The sequence below is a fragment of the Canis aureus genome, chromosome 15 (assembly GCF_053574225.1).
Source record: "Canis aureus isolate CA01 chromosome 15, VMU_Caureus_v.1.0, whole genome shotgun sequence".
Taxonomy (NCBI): Eukaryota; Metazoa; Chordata; class Mammalia; order Carnivora; family Canidae; genus Canis; species Canis aureus.
Genome location: NC_135625.1, coordinates 57,457,324 through 57,472,977, shown reverse-complemented (window position 1 = coordinate 57,472,977; position 15,654 = coordinate 57,457,324). Strand labels below are relative to the sequence as shown.

Below are 15,654 nucleotides of genomic sequence, written 5' to 3'. Positions count from 1 at the left end.
TTTGCATCCATGTTCATCAGGGATATTGGTCTATAATTCTCCTTTTGGGTGGGGTCTTTGTCTGGTTTTGGAATTAAGGTGATGCTGGCCTCATAGAACGAATTTGGAAGTACTCCATCTCTTTCTATCTTTCCAAACAGTTTTAGTAGAATAGGTATGATTTCTTCTTTAAACGTTTGATAGAATTCCCCTGGGAAGCCATCTGGCCCTGGACTTTTGTGTCTTGGGAGGTTTTTGATGACTGCTTCAATTTCCTCCCTGGTTATTGGCCTGTTCAGGTTTTCTATTTCTTCCTGTTCCAGTTTTGGTAGTTTGTGGCTTTCCAGGAATGCATCCATTTCTTCTAGATTGCCTAATTTATTGGCATATAGCTGTTCATAATATGTTTTTAAAATTGTTTGTATTTCCTTGGTGTTGGTAGTGATCTCTCCTTTCTCATTCATGATTTTATTAATTTGAGTCTTCTCTCTCTTCTTTTTAATAAGGCTGGCTAATGGTTTATCTATCTTAATTCTTTCAAAGAACCAACTCCTGGTTCTGTTGATCTGTTCCACAGTTCTTCTGGTCTCGATTTCATTGAGTTCTACTCAAATCTTTATTAACTCTCTTCTTCTGCTGGGTGTAGGATCTATTTGTTGTTTTTTCTCTAGCTCCTTTATGTGTAAGGTTAGCTTCTGTATTTGAGTTCTTTCCAGTTTTTGAATGGATGCTTGTATTAGTTACATGTCTTTGAGACAGTTTTTTAGTATCTCAGTGTATAGAGTTCCTAGAGCTCAATCAGTGGATGTTCAGTTACTGTTAATTTCCTTTCCTTATGACAAAAATGAGTGTTTCTCTTGAATGAATGAATATATATGAATGTCCCAGACTTGATTGGATCATAGAAATCTGTTTAGATTTGGGGATGGATGAGTTCAATCACCTTCCTTGGGTGAAATCACTCGGAGTTGCTGATTGATGGGCTTCAGAGTGTCATCATTTCCACCATCAGTTCAGTTCACCTTCACTGATCTGAATAGGAGAAGCAGCAGCAAATAGCACATTATGTCACTATTCCTTTCCACCAAAATTTCAAGCTAAAATTTCTATTTTTATTATTAAAGGTTTTATTTATTTATTCATGATAGACACAGAGAGAGAGACAGAGACAGAGACATAGGCAGAGAGAGAAGCAGGCTCCATGCAGGAAGCCTGATGTGGGACTCGATCCCGGGACTTGGGGATCACACCCTGAGCCAAAGGCAGACACTCAACCGCTGAGCCACCCAGGTGTCCCTAAAAATTATATTTTTAAACTACATGTTTGCTCATCTCAAAGAGTTGGATTATAAACTGTTAGAAATCAGGGACCATTAAACAACTATTTTCTTTCTTTTTAAAAAAATTTTTTAAAGATTTTATTTATGTATTCATGAGAGACACAGAGAGAGAGAGAGGCAGAGGGAGAAGCAGGCTCCATGCAGGGAGCCCAATGCGGGACTCGATCCAGGGTCTCCAGGATCACACCCTGGGCTGTAGGCGGTGCTAAACCGCTGCGCCACCAGAGCTGCCCTAAACAACTATTTTCATTTGCAGTAGATTCAGAATATAATTATCTTGAGTTTGGAGAAGATGTGCTGCTGAATGCCAAGTAAACGCATACAACTGGAAAACATCAAGCCTTCCTTCTCCCCCAGCCAGACTTAAGCAGCTCTTCTTCCGAACCCATAGCACTTTGTCCCGGTAGCAAGAGATCTCAACTTGAGGCTCAGACACTTTATCACTGGTGTTTCAGTGTGTCTGTTATGTTAGAGGTCTGCTTTCAGGGGATGCAAAGGAGCCTTCTGGGAGACTTTTCAGCCTAGGGAAGGGAGTATCAGGCCTAGTGTTCTCAGCCAGAAATTTAAAGGAAGGAGTGATTCCAAGTAATTTGTTTGTTTTGTTGTTGTTGTTGGTGGTGGTGTTTTGGTTTGGTTTGGTTTGGTGTTTTGCACTGTAAAGGCAGGGCAAGCAGCCAGAACAGGCAGGGAGGAAGTGTAGGATGGTCATGGGTGAATAAGGTTGGTTGGTAAAATATGGAAATGGTTTCACTTTAAAAGTCACCTTAGGGGATCCCTGGGTGGCGCAGCAGTTTGGCACCTGCCTTTGGCCCAGGGCACGATCCTGGAGACCCGGGATCGAATCCCACATCGGGCTCCCGGTGCATGGAGCCTGCTTCTCCCTCTGCCTGTGTCTCTCCCTCTCTCTCTCTCTCTCTCTCTCTCTCTCTGTGTGACTATCATAAATAAATAAAAATTTAAAAAAAAATCACCTTAGGACTTGGGAGCAAAGGGAGATAGCTTTGCTAACATCTGGAAAGCTGCTGTCTAACCGAAGCCTGGATGGAGAGGTGCACAGAGCCCAGCTGGGCTTGAATACCTCGGGCTGCTAGCTCAGGCTGCAGGAGTGTCCCGTGGGAGTTGAGGTGCACCACCCTCCCACCCAAAGTGGCAGCTGTTGCTTCAAGACATGACTTCTCAGCAGCAAGCTAGGAAACTGGGAGGCCCCTTTCCATAGTGTGGCAGGCAGTAAAAACATTAATCAGTGCCACAGGAGGAGGCCAGATGGTGAGAGAAAAGGGTTTGGGCCCATTGGTCAAGTACAAGTCTTCTCTGTGGGCTCACCTGTATATCTGCTCTGGGAATCCCAGAAGACAGCAAGGAGAACCCAGTGAAGGCTTTGGGGACAGCACCACAGATGGTGGTCAATAAAATACAAGCTACTGCCAGCCCCCTCTTAGGTCTACAAGCATGAATGCTCACCCAGGAAGTGGGTGCATGCATGAGGTCACTTAGCACCCAGTCTTGGAAGTCTTATGCTAGCAAATAAGAATGGGGGAGAAGTGGTGGGAGAAGAGGAAAAAACTTGCTGCGTTATGTGATCATTTAGTTATGAGCTCTTTTTTTCCCTTTTTTTTTCTCAGCTTCGTCGAAGTATAATTGACAAATCTGTTATTTATAAAGTATACATGATGATTTGATATATGCATGCATTGTGAAAGTATTCCTCGCATCGAGTTAATTAATGCATCCGTCATCTCACATATTTACCTTTTTTGCTTTTAATTTTCTAGTGAGTGCATTTTAGTTCAACTCTCTTAGCAAATTTCAGTCATCCATTACGGTGTTACAGAGCATAGTTATTATGTTGTACATTAGATCCTCAGACCTTATTCATCTCATAGCTGAAAGTCTGTATCCTTTTACCAACCTCTCCCTAGTTCTCCCAACCCCTAGCCCTTGGTACCTACTTTTCTATTCTGTTTCAACTTAAAAATAATTTTGGGGGGGCAGCCCAGGTGGCTCGGCAGTTTAGCGCCACCATCAGCCCAGGGCGTGACCCTGGAGACCCCGGATTTTGTCCCACGTCGGGCTCCCTGCATGGAGCCTGCTTCTCCCTCTGCCTGTGTCTCTGCCTCTTTCTCTCTGTGTGTCTCTCATGAATAAATAAATCTTTAAATAATAATAATAATAATTTTTTTAAGGTTCCATGTACAAGTGATTCCATACGGTGTTTTTTTTTTCCCCTCTGGCTTATTTCACTTAGCACAGTGCCCTCCAGATTCATCACCCATATTTTCACAAATGACAGGCATGTAAGAGGAATTTAAAATAATCATACTCTCCATATGTCTCAGCCTTGAGTAATATACAGAACACCTTTAGAGAACATGTTCCCTGAATATACATAAACCAGGTCCAAACTACATGTGGTTATACTTCTAGATAATAATGAACAACAACAGGGATCCCTGGGTGGCGCAGCGGTTTGGCGCCTGCCTTTGGCCCAGGGTGCGATCCTGGAGACCCGGGATCGAATCCCATGTCAGGCTCCCGGTGCATGGAGCCTGCTTCTCCCTCTGCCTGTGTCTCTGCCTCTCTCTCTCTCTGTGTGTGACTATCATAAATCAATAATAATAATAATAAAAGAACAACAACAAAAAATGAACAAGGTACTAAAAAGACCTTCATTTTAATAGAATTTAAATTAATAATATTGGTTAATGGGATGAAAGGTTTTGTTTTGTTTAAATTAAATTCACCAGGACCACAAGGGGGTTTTTTGGTTTTGTTTTATTTTGCTTTTGAGTTCAGAAGGCCTCTGCCCCATGTGCTGTGGACTGCCCCAAATTCTGCCCCCAGTCTTAGCCAGCTAGCTGTTGAAAGCAGTGTCATCCTATGGCAAAGCCGTCCCTGCTTCGCTTACACCCCGGGACAATTCTTTTCATTGGCACTTGTCAGGTTGCAAGTTGCAAACTCTGGAAGACCAGCTTGTCCTTCTAGCGCTTGAAGGCTCTTCAGGAGGTAGATTGTATCAAGAGGCAGGTTCTCTGGAAGAGCCCAGAACTCTGCAAATGAGTGATTTGCTGATGTTTCCCAATGAACTTGTCTGGCTTTCTGATGTGACATCACAGCATGAATTTTTTGAAAATTTCTGAGACTCAAGAAGAAGCATCTGCTTATAAAATCTTTCCACTTTGCTATGTGCATAGGGCTTGGGAAAAGGGGTGAGGCAAGGAGAAGCTTCAGCTCTAGGCTGCTCACAACGATTTATCCCTCAGCCTCTGATTCAGGAGGCTGTAAGATCCTATTCTACGGCTTGGAGTGTTCAGAATTTGCAAAGAATGTCACCATCTGCTCTCTCTGTGACCTGATGTCATACAGACCAGAATATCGTACTCTCATCCCAAACCCTTTCCTTTTAAGGGTATGCACGGTTGTCCAATTTTAGGGAGAGGATAACTCTTTTTTTCCTCCTGCTCCTCATCTCTTTCTGGAGAAGGATCAGAGTCTGTATGGGAGGATGGTTGCCGAGCTCCCTGGCTCCAAGCATAAATCCAGTTGAGCAGGCTTCTTTGCTCTGTTGCATTTATTGGGCTTCATTTCTAACTGTAGCAATGCTGTGAGCCTTCAAGGACCCGGGGCTTGAGGTGCCTCTGGCTGTGCCTCCCTGCCATTCTTGTTTTCCCTCTCTTTCTCCTCAGATTTGCCATCTGAGTGACTGTTGCTCACTGATACTGCTTCCATTTCCAATGATGGCCACCACCTGTGGCCACTCCTTCAGTTCTCTGGGGCGTTTTCTTCTCTTTGCTTTTTCCTTTTCTTACATCTTCTTATGTCTAGTGGGTAAATGAGTTCTCCTTGTACCACCATTACCTGTCCATCAAAATGTTCTTTTTGGTTTTTCTTTCTCAGTGGCTGACAGACAAGTTGCAGCATGTCAGGGATAATTCAGGGCATTGACCTCTTACTCAGAACAGCACAAGAATTGGCCAGGCTGTTAAAGTGGGCTCATTCCAAGCTCTGGGAAGCTCTGCAACATGGGGGCCCAAAGGCACTGGTGTCCGTATCTCCCTCCAAATGAGACTTTCCCCTCGGTACTGTGTTCAAATTCAGACACGAAGCTATGGCAGCTTCACTGGAGCATGGGGGCAGAGGTCACCTAAAAGCATTCACCTCCATCTCAATTCTCTTCATGGCTTTGATTTGTCGTGTATGCAGAACCCTCCTGCAGCAGCTGCAAAAGCTTCAGACTTTGGTGATGGGCAAGGTTTCGCGCACCTGCAAGTTGGCCGGCACACAGACTGGCACGTGCCTCATGGTGAGTTTCCCAAAGGGACAGCACCACGCATGCCCTGGCCTACCTCCTAGTCTCCAGTCTGTCCCCAGCTTGCCTAGTCCAGGCGAGGTTGGAGGAGTCGTGCACCTCACTCTGAGAGGAAGTTCCTTTGCTGTGACGTTCCCGAGGTTTACCTGTTGGCTTAGTCCAGCCTGGTGAAGGGGAGCCTGTCTCCCTGGACCTCCTGGGTGTTGCAGGGCTAGAGGTTTGCTCTGAGGATCCTGGAATTGACAGCTCCCTGTGTTCTCTCCTCCCCCTGCAGGTGGTTGTGCTATGCTTTGCTGTTGCATTTGGCAGCTTCTTTCAGGGCTACGGGCCCTATCCTTCTGCCACCAAGATGGCTCTGCCCAGCCAGCACTCTGTGCAGGAGCCGTATACAGCCTCTGTTGGTAAGATAGCACTCAGCAACTCGTAAAGTACCATGCTGAATTTCTCTGGAGCTTTCTGAAAGCTCAACATTCTGAAGGAAGTCTGAGGAGAAAGTCTAATCTTTAAAAAGTGGTCAAAGCATAGCTTCTCCATTGAAGGGGTGGGGTCTGGTGCCCAGGCTTCGGGGTCCCTAAGGCACCAGTGGGAATTCTCTAGAGCTTGGCAGAGTCACTTCACAAACTCTTGCTCTATGTTCCCTAGCAAATTCTGAGGTGTCCTTTTTGAGCTCTGATAAGGGGGAGGGATGTGAATTTGGGGATGAGTAAATAGAGGGGGACATTAAGCTCTCCATGACATTTTAAAGGACCTCCTGTATTTCTACTTCCACTCAGTGGAATTATATGTTACCGTAGTAAGAATTCGTGAAATGAATCTGTCCGTCTTACACAACAGTATGGCCAAGATTTACAGACTCAGGTGTTAGAGAAGAAGTGTGTGATAGCCTCACCTAGATCGATGATCCAAGCGTGCAGGAAATAATGAAGTGGCCTCTGGGGACCATTATATATACGCGAATACACATATCCACTAATAATAATGAGTGTGGGATTGGGGATACTGGCACACTTTTTGCAGTTCTGAAAGGTCTCTGGTCTTCACCAGGTGGTTGTAGCCCTGCCAGGTTTATGACAGAAATGCTAGCATTTCAACCAAATAATTTCAGTGATCTCTTGGGAAATTCTTTTTTCCCTAAGGGAATGTATCTGTAAATTTAGATGGAAGCCAATGAGAGCAGAGTTTCTGTGTTGTAGAAAATTTGCTACAGAGCCATCTAGCTATGCAACTATACTATAAAACAAAGAAACTGTCTCTGTCATTTGATTTATGGCTTTGGTTTTGTGGCTTCTCTCCGGTTTCTAAATGAAAATGCAGTTTTCCGCCCTTGTACCTTCTCTCCATGCAAGACCAACTCATTAGAAATGTTTCTTATTTTAGCTGGTCTGGACATCTCCAAGTATTTGACTCCATTCTTCATGAATTGTTTCCCCCAGATGGTTATGGGTGGGCAAGGAGGGGAGTTTTATTTTCAAAGCAATGGGGGTGGCAGTTTGCTTCATGTTTGTTTGCTTTTCTATTGTTCTTCCAGCACTGTATAATTGGTATAATTTTTCAATGCACAAAACTCTGAAACCCTGAAGCCTTTATGGAAAGTCAACTCTAGCTGGCACCCTCAGTTCTGGGCAAAAGGACCCACAAATTATCATCTGCTTCCAGCCCTAGGCATTGAGTGAGGGGATGTGATAAACCCTGTGGTCTCTCCCTAACACCTCTTATTTTGCTCTGTCCTCAGTGAGATCCAGGAATCTGCTGATCTATGAGGAACATTCTCCCCTGGAGGAGCCGTTGAGCCCAGCCTCGGCTGGGGAACTTGGGCATTGGGACAGAGGGTCCTCCCTGCTCAGGGCATCAGGGTTGGAGACCAGGCCTGATGTGGATCTTCCCCATTTCATTATCTCAAATGAGACCAGCCTGGAGAAATCGGTGCTGTTGGAGCTACAGCAGCACTTGTGAGTCAAGAACACACACAGATGCAACTCCTCTAATGATGATGGGTTGTGAGTCAGCAACCCGGAATGTGGGGTGTAGACTTTCCCATAGGCCCAGTCCAAACCCTGGGTTCTTTCAGGACCTATTTTCAGGACCTGGGACTCTGAAGAGTTTACTACTTGCCAACAGCTGCTCTTAGTAGACATGGGGTGGGGGTGAGGGGAAAAACCTAGGGTGAGCTGCCCCCATGTCTGCTTTGTCACTGGGGAGCTGGCCGTGGTGCCTGCAAGGAGTGGCAAAGGGCTTGACTCCCACCTTCCTCCCCATAAAGCCTCATAAGTAAACACAGAGCCCACCTTAGCAGTGTGCTTGCTATGCAGGTACAGCCTTAGGACACCTTCCCTACCTTCCTTCGAACTAGAGATACATATATGTTATGCTATATGTTCATATACAGTTTTATGACATATATAAATAACATGTATTAATTATATATTTTTATTGAGGGGCATCCTTTGAGAGGCATTGCACATAAACATGTTTCCATGTTGAAAATAAGACTGGGCTCCAATTCTCCATGAGTTGTTTCTTTAGGTAGTTGCAGGGTCGGGGGGAGTCTTTTTGTAAACATAAAGGCTTATAGGATGGCCAGATATTGTTATTGTGCTGGGGGAGGTTCCTGAAAATGCCAAACAGCATGGGAAGGAGGGTCTGCATGCACACTCCTGGTTTCACATGCTGTGGTTGCTGATCAAGCTTAATTCCCCCTTGTGCTTCCCAGAAATGATGCTATTCCAAAGCAAGTGCTCCCCCGCTTGAAGATTCTACTTTGGATTCCTCAGCTTTTTTCCCCTAAAGCTGTGGGGAAGGTTTATAATTGCATGTACTTTTATATGTTTACATTATACATGCATATTTAACATTTACCAGCACTTACTCCCTTAAGTACTGTACCGACGTGATATATAAATCCTTTTAAATACTGTAAGAGTCTAGGCATTATTATTTATTTCCATCACAGAGAAATTTGTAGAGATGCCACTGGGAGCTGTAGAAGACTTAGCTGCTTGATTACATGGCTCATACCACAAGTCTTCTCCCCTCTTGGCTCAATATTCAGGGGCCCACTGAAAATCTCACTTGTTCTGGGGTGTCTCCCGGATACCAAAGCCCTCATAGCCCTCTTCTGAGTACCTAGAGACTTTCTAGGCTGTTGTACAATTTGATTACATTTATTTTCTGTTACATGTTTAGTATTATTTCAGGTTAGCTTTTTTAAAAAAAAATTATCTGAATTATTAGTATTCTAGACCAGGAATTGGACTCTATCCTTTTATTTTCTTCTTTCCAGAGCCTAGCATAGGGCTCGCCATCATCAGTAGATACATTCACTTAAAGCAATTTGTGGCAAATCAGCATCAAGCCACAATGCTTATCTTCTGGGTTGGGATGTCTCCTCTTGGGTTGGGATAAAGGGAGGAACACGACCGAGCGCATGGGCTGGTAGCTGGAGACTGGGAACAGAGGGTTGCTAGTTGGTGGGAAAAAGAGGAGAACCCACTTGGGCTCGCCCGCAAAGTTGTAGTCATGGAATGATTGTGTCATATGCCCAAGCGTGAGAATCAGAGTTGTTAGTTGGTGACTGAGATTCTTTTCTCCTTTTGGTATCTTTCCAGGGTCAGCGCCAAACTGGAGGGGAATGAGACACTAAAAGTTGTAGAACTCGACAGAAGAGTGAACGCCACCTTCTGAGGAGGCTGTCTCCACCTCCCTCTTTCTCTTCACTCTGCTTTCACATCCCCAAATCACCTTTGTCATAAGCTTTCCCTTTTTGCCTTTTATCTGGACGAAGACATGGACGAGCAGTCATGGCTTTGGATGAGAGGATAGCCTGGGATTTCCACCTGCAGTGAGAGAGCTCCTTCCCCTCCATCACATGCCCCCCTGAACAGGGGAGCCCGTGGCATCCCTCCCTCCCTCTTGCTTACTGACATAGGAAATTATTTTAGGATCGAGGCTGGGATGGGACGAGCAGGCTCATTTCTACCAATAGTGCCAAAAATATACAGCCTGATTTTCACTGTGGGTTGTGACCACCTCTCTGAAGATGAGATGACTCTTGTTTCTATGAGACCCCAGACTCCAGCCACAAAAACACCAGGATACCTGCTGGGATCTGGCAAAGCACTGACTGACGTCCTGCCTTCTTGGCCTTGATCTCCCATGTGTCTGCCCCCCACAGCCCCTTCAGTGAGTACCCCTGCCACTGGGCCCCTCCCGAGCCCTCGCACATCGTCCTCCCCGCACTGGAGCGAGGGCTCCCCTCCCCATTCTCAGGCCGCAAGTGCAATGCCTGAAGGAATCAGGCTTCTCTACTCCAGGCGAACCTGCCCCATCTTGTTGCTTGTAGGACATCCCCACAACCTGCATCCCCACACACCCATAGGTCTGCCTCCCCAGCTTCTCCTCCCCATTTGTAAATAGTATTTATTAGCTCGCTGAGGCTTCCTGCTAGCAGCCACACTGAAAAGATCTGACGCCTCCCTCCAAACTGGCAGTGTTCTGTTGGCCTTGGGACCTTGGAGGGTACCCTAAGCCCTGGGATCCCCAATCCTCCAGATGCCTTTTTTTCCCCTCTTCCTCCTGTTCCTCCCTCCTCCTCCTCCCCCTTCTACAGCTGGAGGCCTATAATTCTAGTTGGGAAATCCCCTTAAGCTCTTGTCCTCCTACAGAATGGAGTCAGAGGGAAAGATGGAGGGATGCCTTAATCAGGTCTGTGGCTCTAGGGTCAGATGCTTTTTCTGTCCTGTTCCCATAAGAGAAGGGAATCCTTGTCCCTGATAATAGGCGATTTGGACAACCTGGCTGGCTTGCCTCTCCACACCTGCTCCTAGTGCCCTCCTCCCCACCCCCCTACACTTCTGCTTTACCCTCCTTCTGCCTCAACACAGGGGGTGGGTCTGAGGCCTGGGGTGGGAGCAGGTGACTTTGTTTAGTCACAGTCTTACCTTTTGTGGTCAGGTTTGGCTACTTTGCAGCTTACCCAAAGAGATACAACCTAAACCCCCCAACCTACTTTTTTTTTTTTTTTTGTAATGATTAAAAGTAACTTTTGTAGCTAAAAAAGAATTCTTTCCTCTTTCATACAAATAAGAAATGGAAATTGCCTTTTTATTGTATAGTGTAGAAGATTCCCTTTCAGTGTTTTCCCCTAGCTTGTGAAAGATTTTGTGTAATCTTTTTTTGCTTATTTTATCTTTGCTTATTATTTTGTATTTTATTTTTAGTAGTAGCTGAAGGTCCTTTAGCTTTAACTCCTCGCTTGCTCTCTCTCACTCTGTGTTTGGTCTACACTGTCATTGAAACCTGCATTTACACAGGATTAAGCCCTTACCTGGGCCTTCCATTCCATATCAGATGCAGGATTTGGTGTCATTAAGCATTTGCCATCATACCTCATAAGCAGATCCCTGCTTTGTCTGCCTTGGTACACCTGGGGCTCCCTGGGAGTGGTTCTGCGCTCTCTCTTTTTCTGCTGTGGTAGAGAGGGTTCCAGACCAGGGGAGATGCCAACTGTGTCTTCTTGGCCGTGTGTAAAGCTGGATTGGGGCAGCTGTCTGCAGTCTCACAACCCCTTACCTTGGCCACGGAGAGCAGAGGCCATCTGAGCTGTGCGGGAAGGGGGGTTACCAGCGTGCCCCCCACCCCTGGCTCTCTCCTTTCCATTCCCTCCTTCTCTTCTGCTCTAGATCTTACTGGGCCTGGCTGCTGTCAGGTAGCCATGGGCTGCTGCCGACCCATCCCTCTCTTTAAAATACCATATAATTACCAGGCAAAGGCAGCCTGTGGGGCCCTAAGAAGGTAAAAAGAATGAACTCAAGTAGTATTTGGTCAATGAGAAAGGAAAGGTTTTATAAGTAAGGGCAGACATGTGAGAATGGGTCATCCTACCCACCTGCTGCAAGGGAACCAGATCAGGCTTTGAAGGCTCCTGGATCAGCCAGGGTGGGAGAGCTGCTCTTCCGAATGAGGCCGGAGAAGGGAAAGGCTGGCCAACCTCCAGTCTCTGCCCTTAGTGTCCTGGGGATTTTATTTTCTGCCCCACCTACCTTTCCTTGTCGTCCCCTTCTGCAGACCTCCACACGGCAGGGTGTTCTCTCTGGGAAGCCGTTCTTCCAGGACTGAATCTGTATCTAGAGACAGGAGACATCCACTTGGGAGCTCAGATGGCCATGTTCAGGGGGTTCCAAGAGCCAACCCTGCTCTGTTTTGAGAAAAACCTCTGCCCTGCACTCCCTGCTTCGGCAAATCAAGGGAACTAAAGATTTACCTTTAGGAGGATGCCATGGGGTCAGGACGATGTAGAGGAATCAGATAATGCCAAGTGATTAAGGGCTGTGTGCTCGTTGGCTTTTCTGGGGTGAAGCCCTGCAATAGACCAGTCGGCAATACCTGGTTAGCCCTGAAGAGTTCAAGCAGACTTTCAGACTCGAGTTTTGAAAGGTATGAGACTGTTAGCATCACTATGAACCATAAATAATAAATAGGTTACTCATTAATACATTAATTATATTTTCTGTCATGTGAACAGCGTTTCCTCTTGCCTCTCTTTGATTACCCCGGTGAAGGAGGTGTCTTGCAAACATTCAAAGAACAAGCACCTTTTCACTGGCTGAGCCCCAATAAGCCAAGCCCCCCCAGCTTGGCCCTTTCCCCAGCTCTTGACCCTATACTTAAAAATGGATGCTGGAGATGAAAGGCCCCAGTGCCAATTTAAGAAGGAATTTCTGTGAAGTGTGAGGACTCTAGAGCCTCGATCACATAAAGAGAGTGTTATGTAAAAATCTGACAGCTGAACTAGGTTGCTCCTTTTGTGTGCGTGGGGGTGGGGTGGGGGTGGGGAGGTGAGGTTTGACACCAGCGTAGGCAAAATTAGATAACTTTTTCACTAATAAAAATGATATTGATTCGGAGAACTAATTTGTAGGTTGTGAAAGAAGCTTGTAGCTCAACTTATTTACAAACCAACTATAATTACCACGTTTTTCTTCCTTCCTAAATCTCACAGTTGAGCCTGAATGCCAAAGGAGGGCGGTGAAGCTCATGCGCCCATAGAGCAGGAGTGTTGAAGTGATTCATCCTTATTCTGGCAACAAGGCGGTGTCCAGAATTCTGGTCACATGTGTTTCATTAAAATTTGTCAACACTTCATGGCTCCTTTCTTCCATGTCCTCAGACCAAGCAAAACCACAAAGAGAGAATCAGAGGCCTCTTGGGGACGGCTCTGGAACACACATGTCCTGTAGGGTGTGTACTTGAGCATGACGTACAAATTGAGACATCCCGCTCTTGGCTGAATCAATGGACCATCGGTGCTGGTCTTGCTGACATGGGGAGATGGAGGAGAAGGCTTTCAGAGCTATTGCCTTTGCATGCTTTTCAGCTGAGGCAATTAGGGGAAGGGTGATAGCCTGAGCCCCTCTGGGAGGCCAGTTACAGGAGAGACTGAGTGGAGCAGCCGGAGCGGATTTCAGGTTTCCCACGCAGTCAGCTAGTCAGTCGTAGGACTTTTCAGTTTACTGAGGCAAGAGTGCTGTCTGGAGTCCTAGCGATTGTTGGGGAGTTAAGGGGGCTGAGGAGATTTCATCAATCATTAGCTATTCCAAAGACAAAATACCGGGTCTCTCTCTTCCCCTCCTGACACATACGCACAGTCCCCCTGTGGCTCTAAACCCTGTCTTACATGTACCTTATGCGTATCCTCCAGGATGACCGAGGCCTCCTTCGTCCCTGGGAGATTTTACAGCTAGCCTTGCAGTATTAGACTGAAGTGAGCGTGGGGACAGGACTCTTTCCAGAGGCCCAAAAATGGTTTCCTAAAAGTGAGCCATGGTCAGATTTGCACATCAGGGGGAAAGAAATAGGGTTCGGTCCATCAGGAAAATCCCACTCTGCAAAGCTGCAGTCACATCAAAACAACAGCAAGCTTGGATCAAAGTTATCATAAATCATCACAGCAGAATATTTTCTCAGGGCCAAGGAACCTGGCCCATTTGATGATTAATGCCCAATCTCATGGTGGCCACAGAGCCTATACTTAGTGCAGGAAAAAATCGAGGTGTGGGTTCATTTTGTCATTTTGGGCATCATAATTCAGGAAAGCTTTATTTTTGTCTGTGTTTTGAGAAGAGTGGGAAATAATATTTCTTGAGCCCTTATTCAGTGCTGGGTATTGTGCGTCATAAATTGGCTTTTAATTTTATGGACAGAGAAAATGGCAACTAGTTACCAGGAGATAGATCAACCCCTGAGGGATACAAGGAAGTACAGTTCATGGGTTCAGCTGGGCAGATTCCTCTCTATGAACTTGTAAGGTTCTCTGGGCGGGAAACACAGTGTCTGCTCCCTATGCTGGCCCCGCCGTGCAACCTTCGGTTCTGTGCTTCCTGCTGGAAGTATCCACCAGATGTTCCTCTCCGGTCTTGTGCATCCAGTGTTCTGTGAATTCCAGCTAGCAGGCTTTGCATCCTGGAAAAGAAAAACCAGGGGTTTTAGCTCCATTCCTCTGCTCCTGTCCTTTGCTCACCAGCTAGGTGACAACATGAACTTTTTGCACCATGAACCCATTGTCTACGCTGCTTAGAACCTCTCCCTTCCAGATAAAATGCTTTACAAGTCTATGGAAAACACCAGCACACCTTGACAAAGCATGAGGGACCCTGTTTAAACAACGCTGAGCAGACCCTAGACTATAATCAACCATGAGCTTTAATGTCTATGCTGACAGGCTGGACTGCTTTCTCTCTTGTAATAGTTCTATAGACCAGCAGTGTTTAATAGATTGTGAGTCTATCATCTGTTGTATTGTGCTTGGGTTTTTTTTTTTTTTAATGGCTTTTTATTTTTTATTATAGCTAAGGAAATACCAAAAATTTCAAAAAAAAAAAAAAAGGCTTTGTAGGATACTTGTACTTAGTTTGGGAAAAAAATGAATTGAAATTGTTATGCTTTTGTATTTCCATTTCTTGCAAATAAAAATATTTTTTTCTTAAATAGTAAAATGTGGTCCCGTCTTTAAAATCCTGGTCATATGGTTCTAAAAGCATTTTGCTTTTCTTATGAGCACGGCTTTTATACATGTGTACCTAACCATTCTTTTCTGATTATCTAGTTGAACTGACAGACGAACCTCCAACCGGCAGTTTGTCTGATATCTTAGCCCTGAAATCCAAGCCTTCGCTGGAGGAATATTGAGAAACCTAATTGTTTTTTCAGTCACAGGAAGAGAAACAGCATTCTCTAGAGATTTTTGCCGCCTGACTGCTGTGTTCATTGTCTACTACAACTATTCACTAACTAGATTACGGAATTCTTCGAATTTGATTCTGCTTCCCCCGTCTCGGATGCTGGGGAATGATGATCTGGGCTTGAGCCAGGAGAGAAGTCTCCTTCTTCAGATGGACAGTTGCAGGGGATGCCTAGCCCAGTGTCGTGCTCCAGAAATTCTAATGAAATGGTTGATAAAGGTCAACGCACTCAAGCAGAATCATCATCATTCCATTGCAATTTCAGCGTTCAAATTTAATTTTCTCCACTCAGACAGAGTGGGGCTTCATTTAGCCTCAAAAAGAGAACCCAGGATGTTAAGAGATGAAGGTCATGGACAGTGCTTACCTGCAAAAAAACCTACCTTTTTCTTTTCTTTTTCTCTTTTTCTTTTTTTAAAGCAGCATGCCTATCCCTGCTTTGGGCTCAAGGGTGCATTAGTCTGCTGCCTTTCCTCTCTGAGCACCTTGACCTTCTATTCATACACAAGGGGCCTCTCCCTGTAAAAGCTTTTAGGAACACATTTTTCCTCTTTTTTTCTTATTGGGAGCCTATTATGGAAGGCTCCTTCTGGACATGCTGATGTCTGTCCGGTGGAAGGGGCAGATACAGATTTCTCTGTATTAATCGTGCCTTTGTATTTTCTGTATTCCTAATGCTTTGCATCTGGGGCTTTGCAGACCCAGGAGGGACTGCCCTGGGCTAGCCAGTTCCTAGAGACCTTAAAGGACTTGCCTACAAGCACAACTTTCATATGCAAACCAACCAATCCAG

At 45.5% G+C, this 15,654-nt stretch overlaps 1 protein-coding gene across 1 annotated transcript in view; it reads left to right on the top strand.

Moving 5' to 3' along the window:
• The window catches only part of CREB3L2 (cAMP responsive element binding protein 3 like 2), a 119,800-nt gene extending 105,185 nt beyond the window's left edge, over window positions 1–14,615 (top strand). Inside the window, exons 9-12 of the mRNA XM_077850066.1 lie at window positions 5,520–5,619; window positions 5,900–6,026; window positions 7,358–7,574; window positions 9,231–14,615. Of these exons, the coding sequence (XP_077706192.1) occupies window positions 5,520–5,619; window positions 5,900–6,026; window positions 7,358–7,574; window positions 9,231–9,306 (520 nt within the window). The 3' untranslated portion in view covers window positions 9,307–14,615. The remainder of the gene's footprint in view (window positions 1–5,519; window positions 5,620–5,899; window positions 6,027–7,357; window positions 7,575–9,230) is intronic.
• Window positions 14,616–15,654: the final 1,039 nt, after the last annotated feature.